The 10,583-nt window shown below is 49.0% G+C and overlaps 1 protein-coding gene across 5 annotated transcripts in view; it reads left to right on the plus strand.

The window, feature by feature from the left end:
* Nucleotides 1–10,583, plus strand: part of CRTC1 (CREB regulated transcription coactivator 1) — a 43,720-nt gene that overhangs the window by 28,055 nt on the left and 5,082 nt on the right. For 2 of the 5 annotated variants that reach the window (XM_068997392.1, XM_068997388.1), the window contains 5 exons: nucleotides 73–206; nucleotides 1,076–1,327; nucleotides 3,292–3,393; nucleotides 8,260–8,346; nucleotides 9,642–9,822. In XM_068997392.1, the coding sequence (XP_068853493.1) occupies nucleotides 73–206; nucleotides 1,076–1,327; nucleotides 3,292–3,393; nucleotides 8,260–8,346; nucleotides 9,642–9,822 (756 nt within the window). Of the gene's footprint in view, nucleotides 1–72; nucleotides 207–1,075; nucleotides 1,328–3,291; nucleotides 3,394–8,241; nucleotides 8,347–9,641; nucleotides 9,823–10,583 lie in introns of all 5 variants that reach the window. The other 3 variants (XM_068997389.1, XM_068997390.1, XM_068997391.1) reach the window with 3 other exon arrangements.

Consider the following 10,583-nt stretch of genomic DNA (forward strand, 5'->3'; position numbering starts at 1 on the left):
AATTATTTTGGGTACAAATATCACCAAGGCCTTGCTGTGTCCCTGCTGAAGGTGGTTTGTTACTCCTGGCAGGAATGACGACGACACCGGCCCCGTCCCAGCACCGCCAGCCCAGTGTCAGCCCCCTGTCCTTGGGCGCGGACTCGCGGCGACCTCAGTCCCAGCAAATGTCCCCCACGCTGTCCCCGCTCTCACCCATCACTCAGGTAGGAACTCCTGGGGGAACCCAAGTTTTCTAATCACAGGTTCATTGTTTTAATCTGCTTAGGCTGGAGGTTTGGCTCAAAGAGCCACAGGGAAGGGTTAGGTGGGATATTGGGAAGGAATTCCTCCCTGGGAGGGTGGGGAGGGGCTGGGATGGAATTCCCAGAGAAGCTGTGGCTGCCCCATCCCTGGAAGTGTCCAAGGCCAGGTTGGATGGGGCTTTGGAGCAACCTGGGATAGTGGAAAGTGTCCCTGCCATGGGACAAGATGAGCTTTCAGGTCCCTTCCAATGCAAACCATCCCATGATTCCATGAACTTCATCTCTTGTTCTGTAATTTCCTCCTTTAAAGGTGTTCCTTAATTCGGAGCCTTAAAAAGGGAGAGATTTGTAGAAGTTACAGATTTTACTTCCTCTTTTCTAGAACTGTGATAAAAACCATCTCTTAGACCACATTTTTTCTGTGATGTCCCAAAGTGAGCTGTGAAATTCGAAAGCCATTTCTCTAGTTCGTGAGAGAAGCTCAATTATCTTTTAAAATTGGCATTACAAGTGTGACTCTGTGACTGCCCAGGTTGGTGATTTCTGACCTCAAGATTTAACTGGGTTTTAAAGGATTGGTTTATACACTGGAGGTGATGTTGAATCTTTGGAAATACAGAATTACAGAATCCCAGGATGGTTTGGGTTGGAAGGAACCTTAAACCTCATCCAATCCACCCCTGCCATGGGCAGAAACATTTTCCTTTAGAGCAGCTTCTTGACTTTTTAACATTTAGGTGCCATTTTTAAAACCAAGCCTGACTCAATTTCCTTGGTGTGACGTGCTTGAGCACCCTGGGAATTCCCTGATTCTGCTCCTTCTTTTCCAGGCCGTGGCTATGGATGCATTGTCCCTGGAGCAGCAGCTCCCCCCGTATCCCTTTTTCACCCAGACCAGCTCCCAGCAGCAGCAGCAGGCACCAGTGGCCAGTTCCCTGCCCCAGACCCCCCCTCTGCTGCAGAGCTCGGGGCTGCAGAGGGGCCCCCAGCTCCCCCCTCTCTCCGTCACGGTACCTTCCACCATCCCCCAGTCACCTCCAGGGAGCCAGAGCCAGCCCTCCATGGGGATAGACATCAACTCGGTGAGTTTGGGAAGGGCTTTCCTTGGGAAAGCTGGGAACGTTCAGTGTAGGGTGGGAAATGAGCTTGGACAACCCCGTGAGAAGGAGAATTTTAGGGAAGCTGACGTAAATTTAGGATGGTTTTGGTTGAATGCACCTTGAAGTGTTTTCTAGAGGAAAAATTGACGTTAAATTTTGTCCCAGGTTTGATTAGGCCCAGCTTAAATCTGTCAGCATTTATTGGGGTGTTTTCAGGGTGTTCGGTGTCCCCCAACACATCAGGATACCGACTGGGGGAGCTCCCAGAGCCTTGAGAGAGAGTCCAACTACAACAAGCATTTTCCAGTCAAAATACCACCTGGAAAATTTATTTTCCAGAAGTTGTCAAGAACCAGGTATTTTCTGCAGTTTCTCTCCTCAGAACCCTTTTATTTTGAGGAATTTTGGAGCATCTATTCCAAAATGGGATTTGTGGCTGCCTCCAGTGGCCAAAAGAATTGGAGTGAGGATTTATGGACAGATCCCTTTTCCTGCTTGTTTTAACACAGTCTGTTAGGAAATGTTCTGTCTCAGCAGCTGAAAATCCCAAATCAGGGATCCCAGGCCAGGCAGGGAGGGATGTCCCAGCTCCCCCTGCTCCTTCTGCCCCCGTAGGGTCCTGGTTGTCCCCACCTGTGGTGTCCTGGCAGCGCTGTAGTGACAGGAATGGCTTTGGGAATGAGAAGAAATCATTTCTATTGATCTGCCCTCGGTTGTGGATAAAATTTTTAACAGTTTGTGCTCCTTGAGAGCAGCTGCTTCCCTTGCAGGATGGGAAGGGGAAGAGGGAAGGACAATCCAGCAGTGGAAAGGATCCCACCCCACTCAAAATGTGTCCCTGTTTTGATTCTAATCCTCATGTAGCACCAGTACAGACAATTCTGATCTCATCCTTTGCTTTCTGTGTTGCTTTCCTCATCCTAAACCTCTTTATGACCTGAACTTTTAGGCTGCTGTGCTTATCTTCTAAAGCAACTGAAGTAATTCCTAAATAAACAGATTTAAAGCCACTTTGTCAAAAAGCCTTTGGAGCTGTCACAGCCTCGCTGGCAACTTCTACACAGCTTTTGTGAGGCAGAAGTGAAATTTAATTTGTAGTTTGGGTGGCTGCTGACAGGGTGGAAGTGGCAATGCAGAGCAAAAAGGGAAATTTTCTTGGGATTTACAGAATTTGGGGTCAAAAATTGGTGGTGCAGAGTTCTCCCACACTGCAAACCTGATTACATTCACTGGATTGCAGGTTCTCCTCAATCATCCCTTAATTTCTAAAGGAAGTAAAATGAGAAGAGCTGGGCTACTATTTATGTTAATTAGTACAACATTATTTAAATACCATTAATATTATTAATTTGTTTCGAATGAGGGGAAAAAAAAAGTGAAATCTTTGAAAATAACTTCTCAAGACACCTGGGAAGAGTGTAAAAATCACAGCTATAAACCTGCAAAACACAGTGTGAATTCCCAGAGGGTGTCTGCTCCATGTTCTGGGGTGCAATGGAGTTTGGGGCTGTGTGGTGACAGGTTTGTACCCCAGGTTTATCAGCTGCACCTCAGTGCTGATAACCCAGCTGGAGGCAGAGCAGGATCCCAGTGAACACAGATGTGGGGCTGGCACTTGAACTGAAGCATGGATGACATTCTTTTTGAATTATTCCCAGCTTCCAAGACTTCTTTGCCCTAAATCCTTGGCTGACCTGATTTTTTTTTAATATATTTTGAATCGAGCATAAGCGAGAACAGGCAGGAAACGCTCCCAGCTGTGCCTGTCCCTGCTCCGGGGCAGACCCCCAGAGCTCTCCCCCTGTTTTGGGACCTCATTCACATAATCCTGTCTTCCCACACAGAAACTGAAGAGGATGGTTTCTCCCAACTCCCATCACTCCAGAAGTTTGTATTTTCCAAGCCTCCCTCAATGCCATGGTGTTTAATTCTGTGTTGTTCTGTAGGCCTCACTCCAGCAGTACCGCAGTAATGCTGGATCCCCAGCCAACCAGTCTCCCACCTCTCCTGTCTCCAATCAAGGCTTCTCTCCTGGCAGCTCCCCTCAAGTAAGGGACTCTGTGCTTCCACAGGCCTTGCTTCTCGTGTGTGTTTTTAGCTGGATTTCTCCATCACTGCCCCATAGTTGTCTCACTGTGACTCCGTGTGTGCCTCATGCATCACCGACGTCCCATCTCTTCTGCCCTTCCATCCACTCCCACAGGGTTTCAGGAGCTGCTGAATTGCCTTTTTTTAGTGAGCAGAGAATCACAGAATCAGGCTGCTGGTTGAACACTTGGGGTGGTGTTTGTTTGGTGGGCAGAACCTCCAGGTAGAACCCTTTCAATTCCCAGGATCCCAGGGGAGCTGATGGGGGTGAAGTTGGGAGGGCAGAGAAGGGGGAATTTCAGTGCCTCCTGCAGCAGGAAATCTCCTGGGGCACTAAACATTTAAATATTTACGCTAAATATCCCAAACTGATTTAGATCAGGACGGTTTTTATGTGGGAACACGCCCTGTGAGAGAAAACACTGGAGAAAATGCTCTTAAAATGAGCAGCTTGTGGCTGGCAGGGAATGGGTTCCCAGCACACTCCCTTGCATGCCAGCTGCTTTTCCTTGCTCTGCGTGTATCTCCTCACACATCCACGTGTCCTGGATGGAAATCACAACTGAGGAGAGTGTGTGATCCTCTGAAGGGGCATTTTTACCTGCCAGCAACAAGAAATTAAAAAGGAGCAGACTTTGAGGGTGCCCCAGTGTAAGAAAGTGCATTTTCAGTGCCTGATGCTGCGGAAAGAGCCCCAGCTGGCTGCTCTGGAGAATCCCACCTGGAGAAAAGAAGTGCAGGGAATTCTTCCAGAGCATCACAAGAGTCTGCAAATCCATTTTCTGTTTCACCACTGAACGTTGAAGGCTAGAAGGAGGATCCTTCCTAAATAAGTGCTGCCCCTTCATGGTTCCCAGGCAGGAGCTCCAGGTCCCCTTCATTAGCCAGGTCATGGTAAGCTCAGCCCTGGATCCAAGTGGCAGGAATTGTCTGGATTTCCTTAACCCTGGCTTAATTGCTTCTTAACCTCTCTCTCTTCTGCCTGCTTCTGTGAGTTCTGCTGTGCTCTGTGTGCCTCCAGAAACCAGCACTGTCCCCTAGAGCAGAGCTTGCTGCAGACTCTCACTTCTCACTGGGCAGCACATCCAAATTTAGGTTTTATGTTGATTTTTCCCCCTTTGATTTCTCAATTACTCTGGCTTGGTTTTGTCCCCAGACTTGTTGCCACTGGTCAGTCCCAAGGACCAGAGTGCAGCATGTAGAGCACACCCTGGGCTATGATTTTTCCTGCTGGTTTTATCCTGTAAAAACTTCCTCAGGTTCTGCTCTGTTTGAGGGGGACACCACAGCACTGAGTAGAAGGAAGAGGATTTATTAATGCTGCTTTTTGTAGTATTGGCCTCTTAAACACCCACAGAATTCCTTAGTTTTGCTGAATTAAAACTGAGGTGGATTTGGTGCCTCCAGGAATGACCCAAAAGCTGGTGGTGGTCACAAATGTGAAACGTAGAGAGAAGAAAAACCAGTTTGGAGGGGAAATTGGGGTTGGTTGTGAAGATGGGGCAGCTCCAGGCAGCAGAATCCCTTAATCTGCCCCGAGTGAAGGCAGATCCCTTCCAACAGCAGAATATTCCACTGTGGAGCAGCCTGGCACTGATGAGTGGGACGCAGTGGGTGTGACCAGGCAGGTGCCTCCACGTGCTCCTCTTTCCCCCATGGATTTGGGGTTTCATCCTCCGAGTGCCAAAGGACATTCCTTAAACCACAAACCTGGGCTTTGATTTGTGTCCCACACAGTTCATTCACCACAGGTTCTTCTCCATGCCCCACCTCTCCCAACCCCTCTGCTCCCGTGTCCCAGCCGTGTGTGTGTGTCCCACTAGTCCTCCCTGTCCCCACAGGGGTGGGAAAGCTCTGCCTGCCCCCCCAGCTCTGTGTTTGCATGGCTTCCACCCCCAGTGCCTTGGCTGCTTCCCTGCTCTCATCCCTGGCATCCTGTTCCAGTTAGACAGAAATATTCCTGCTCCAGTGGCTCTGACCTGGAGAACCTGGTAGGTATTTTTAGATGGATCATTCCAGCCAGGGATTTGTGCTTTGGGGTTGGTTTTTCCTCACAGTTGCTCCATGACCCCCAGAAGATGCTCTGGTGACTTTGCAATGGTTCTGGAGATGGTGTTTGCACAGTGTTGTTCCTGGAGCTGTTGATAAATGATTCCAAGGCTCTGGAGTGTTGAAGGATTGACATTTCCTGTGGGTTTCCTTTGGGAATTCTGGTGCTTGCAGCTGTAGGAACCAGCACCCTTCACAGGAGGAGCAAACCCAGGCTGGCTTTGGGTAGGAGGCTCTGAGCTGGACTTGCACAAGCACATTCTGCTCTCCTGTTGATTATCTCTCACGTTCCCCAAAGTTTTTGGGATGGGAACAGTGCTTAGTGAAACACAGAGATTTTAGGGATTGTCCTCATTTTGGGAATTGTCCTGCCACTCCCATTCTGTGGAATGAATGACAGGAGTTCAAGGGAAAAAATACCTCGATCCTCTTTGGAGCTCTCGAATAGCAGTTGGATTTTAGTGCTGGTTTTGCTTCCCATCGAGTCTGTGTCATCCCAAAATTCAGATTTTCCTTAGAAATGGTTATAAACCATAGATTGGTCTGGAATTGGGTTGGATCCAGTGATCCCTGAGGTCTTTTCCAACCTGATTGATCCTGTGATCACCTAGAGCTGACCCCGTTCCTGCCTCTCGGCTGGGAATCGTCTCCTGATCCACTTGCTTGAGTGAGCTCTGGATTCTGCCTCCAGTTTTTTAGGAGCAGCAGATGGAGCAGGTTGGATAATGTGGAGCTGGAGTAGTTGATCAAAGCCTGACAGGGCAGCAAATCAGGTCTCAGTGGTTAAAAAACCCCCAAGTTTTCTTTAAATTGCTCTAAGGGGTGCTTTGCTTTTCTCTTATCAGTATCTTACCAGTGGCTCTTGTGGTGTTTGATCCCTCCTGGTGTTTGATCCCTCCTGGTGTTTGATCCTTTCTTTCCAGGGATCCAGCAGCCTCCAGAGTGTTGATGACCAGGTGATAAATTGGAAAAGTGGCTCCAGTTCCAGCCCTTTCCCAGTTTTGGCTGCACATGGAGCAGGGATGTCAGGGATTGTTGGGTGGTCTGCCTGTGACAGACCATAAATGCCTGGGAAAGTGAATCCCAAATCTCTTTTCCAAGTGCATCCAAACCATCCCTGCTCCGAGCAGTTCTGGGATCAACCAGGATCTGCTCAGCCAGGATTTTGGAGGAGGAGTTCCAGCCACGGAGTCTCAGGCTGGGAATTCCTCCCTTGATCCACATTCATCCAAATCATCCCTATAAATCAACCCCCATCCCAGGGGTCTGGCTGGAAGTGGGGAGGTTTTTAAGGAATATCTTGGTGCTTCTTTCCCGGTAATCCCCTCATGGAAGGACAATTTAGGTGGTTTTTGAATTATTTTTTAATACAGGGTATTTTTTTGAGGGTCTCAAATCTGTGCCTGTTCTGATTCTTCCTAAGCTTTTCCTGAATTTCCCATGCTTAGGTTTTTAAGGAGGAAATTTGTAGCCTTCTGCTTTTGCCATCTGGATAAACCAGCAACTGAATTTTGTTTCCCAAAATTGAGACAATCACTCCATGGAAATTGTCTTCTATAGATGTTCTCTTTGTTAGTTAATAGTGTTTTTTTCAGCAGGAATATCAGGATTTGGGAATTTTAAATCAGGAGTGATGTTGCTGATTTTTATCTGGCATTTTTTTGGGACAGGATTAAAACATGGACCTGAAATTCTTGATAAATGATGGAGAATAACCGAGGGAGGGGACAGTGATTTAGCAAGGCTGAGGAATTCCTCCTGGAATTCTTCACTGGGCTTCCCCCTGACCTTTCCTGCTCTGCAGTTCCCATGGGATGACTTTAAACCAGGAATTTCGCCATTTGAGGCTGCAGATTCAGAGCCAGAACAGCCCCTCCCGCCTCATTTGTGAACACAAAATTCCAAAAGGAGCAGAAATGCAGCTCTGTTGTCCCTCCCCGTGTTTCCCAGCGCAGTGTCCGTGTCCATAAATCCCAGTTTTCCGTGTTGTCCGTGCTCTGGGAGAAGCCTGTGGGGTTCTGTGGTGTCCCCGTGCCCATGGCAGGTGCAGGGTCCGGGGCGATTCCCAGCGGCTCCATGAGGGTCCCCAGGGATTCCTGCCTGCTCCCTGTGGATCCTGTGGGTCCCAAGAGATTCCCTCCTGCTCCCTGTGGATCCTGTGGGATCCCCTGGGCCCTGTGGGATTCCCTCCTGCTCCGTGTGGATCCTGTGGGTCCCGAGGGATTCCCTCCTGCTCTGTGGAGATTGTCGGGGATCCCCTGGGCCCTCTGGGATTCCCTCCTGCTCTCTGTGGATCCCCTGGGCCCTGTGGGATTCCCGCCTGTTCCGTGTGGATCCTGTGGGATCCCCACCTGCTCTCTGTGGATCCCCATGGCCCTGTGGGATTCCCTCCTGCTCCGTGTGGATCCCCTGGGCCCTGTGGGATTCCCTCCTGCTCCGTGTGGATCCCCTGGGCCCTGTGGGATTCCCTCCTGCTCCGTGTGGATCCCCTGGGCTCTGTGGGATTCTCTCCTGCTCTTCTGTGGATCCCCTGGGCCCTGTGGGATTCCCTCCTGCTCTCTGTGGATCTTGTGGGATCCCCTGGGCTCTGTGGGATTCTCTCCTGCTCCGTGTGGATCCCCTGGGATCCTGTGGGATCCTCTGTGCCCCGGAGGACTCGTGCGGGCCCCGGGTGATTCCCGCCCGCTCCGTGCGGATTTCTCTGGAATTCCCGGTGCCGGGAGAGCCGGGGGAGGAATTTGGGATTTTGCACCATAAAGCCTCTGTTTTGTTTTCAGCATTCTTCCATGCTGGGCAGTGTTTTTGGGGACTCCTATTATGAGCAGCAGATGACAGCTAGGCAGGCTAATGCCCTCTCCCACCAGGTGAGCAAATTCATCTCGGGCCTGGCTCGGCCTCTCCCACATCAAATTAATGCCAATTAATTCCCAGTTAATTTTCTGTCACGTCCCCGTTCTGTCCATGTAGAGTTTTCCTTCTTTTTGTTTGTGTTACTCAGCAGTTTCTTGTTTTGTTTGGTTTTTCCCCCTCCTCACTCTCTGTCCTCCCACTCCCACGTAGGTGTTTAAAATGTTCTGCCAAAAACAAAAAAAAAAGGAAAGCAATTAAAAAAAAATAATAATGAAGCTTTTAAAAGTGAAAATAATGTCAGGCAGCTTTGAAAAGGGAAAAGAGTGAAAAGAAAATGTTAAAGCAGTGAAAATCAGCTTGAAAAAGGAAACATAAGGTAGTTTGGAAGAGGAAAAATAGTGAGAATTTTAAAATGGAAATGAGCTTTAAAAAGGAAAAATAATGAAATTTGAAAGAGGAAAAATACTGAAAAGAAATTTTAAAATAATGAAAATTCATTTTAAGAAGGAGAAATAAGGAGAAGGAATGCTTAAAGTAATGACAACTTTAAAAGGGATAAGCAATAAAATTTGAAAGGAAAAACAATGAAAATATGTTTTAAAATAATGAGAATGAGCTTTGAAAAGAAATTTTTTAAATAATGAAAAGAAATTTTTAAAATAATGAATTTTTTAAAATAATGCAAATTTTGCAAATTAATAATGAAATTAAATTCTAAAATGACAAACCAAAATCTTTAAAACAATGAAAATAAATTGGACAAAATTTAAAACACCGAAAAAATTTTAAAATTAAACATCATGGAAATACATTGAAAAATTAAAATCATTAAATATTTCAAGCTCCACATTTGTGGCTAGAATTGCAGTTGGGAAGGAGTCAGTTGTAGGTGACTGACTCCAGAGTTTGGGAACAATCCATGGCTGGTTTTATTTGGGAATAGTCAGAGCCTCCAGAGCACGGATTCATTAAATTATGGAATACTTAAACCAGGAATGTGTCCAGAGAGGGAATTCTGGTGAGCAGAGACCTCAGGGCGAGCCTGAACTCCCTTTACGTTCCTTTAAAACCTCCCTTTTCTTTCGTTCTCCCGATCCCACGGCCCAGTTTGATTTGTGCATCCTCCTCCCCCTCCTTCCGAATTGGGCAGGAAATATCCTGGGCAGCTCAGGGCCAGCAGCCCCTCTTTGAGCAACAAAGCTAAAGATGAATTTGTTTGCCTGTCTCTCGTGCCGTCCTCGAGCCGTGTCCCTTGTCCCCGCTGTCATTCCCGAGGCTGGCACTTAACACTTCCCGTGTTGCTCTGCAGCTGGAGCAGTTCAACATGATCGAGAACGCCATCAGCTCCAACAGCCTGTACAGCCCCTGCTCCACCCTCAACTACTCCCAGGCTGCCATGATGGGACTGACGGGCAGCCACGGCAGCCTGCAGGACTCGCAGCAGCTCAACTACTCCAGCCACGGCAACATCCCCAACATCATCCTGACAGGTAACTCCGGCCCGGGAATGCTGTTCCCAGGGTTCCCAGGGTTCCCAGCACCCTGTGGTGTTGGTGGCAGAGGGAAGGGGTTGTCCTGCTCCTCACCTGGGGCACCTCGGGAGATCTGAAGCTGTTGGAGTGTCCAAAGTTGGGATTCAGGGATGGGAAAAGGTCTGACACTCGGGAGGAGGATGAGGGAGACGCCGTGGGTTCTGTAGCTCCTCCCGTGGGGCAGCTCCGATCTCTGGGAGCAGGGACAGGACCCAGGGAGCGGCTGGAGCTGTGTCAGGGGGTTGGGATGGGGAGCAGGGAAAGGTTCTTCCCCCACAGGGTGCTGGGCACTGCCCAGGCTGCCCAGGGAATGGTCCTGGCCCCGAGGCTGCCAGAGCTCCAGGAGCCTTTGGACACCACTCTGGGACAGGGTGGGATTGTTGGGGTGTCAGTGCAGGGCCAGGAGCTGCATTCCATGATCCTTGTGAGTCCCTCCCAGCTCAGGATATTCCATGATCCCGGCCTTGGGGTTTCTCTCTGTTGAGCCAAGAAAGGAAAAGGGGATTGTTGCTGTTGAGGGGTTTGTTCACCTGGGCTGTGGTGCCAGTCCAGGTGTGTCCCAGTGTCCCCCTCACCTGGAATCCCAGCACACAGGTAGAGCACCAGTTTTCCTATGGACTTTTCCTGGCTCTGAATTCCCTGGATCCTCTGCCGCAGCGAGGAGAAGCTGTGAGAGCCAAACTCTTTCCCCTGCTCAGCCCGAGCTGGCCAGCAAAGGG

Source organism: Aphelocoma coerulescens, chromosome 28 (genome assembly GCF_041296385.1).
Source record: "Aphelocoma coerulescens isolate FSJ_1873_10779 chromosome 28, UR_Acoe_1.0, whole genome shotgun sequence".
NCBI lineage: Eukaryota > Metazoa > Chordata > Aves > Passeriformes > Corvidae > Aphelocoma > Aphelocoma coerulescens.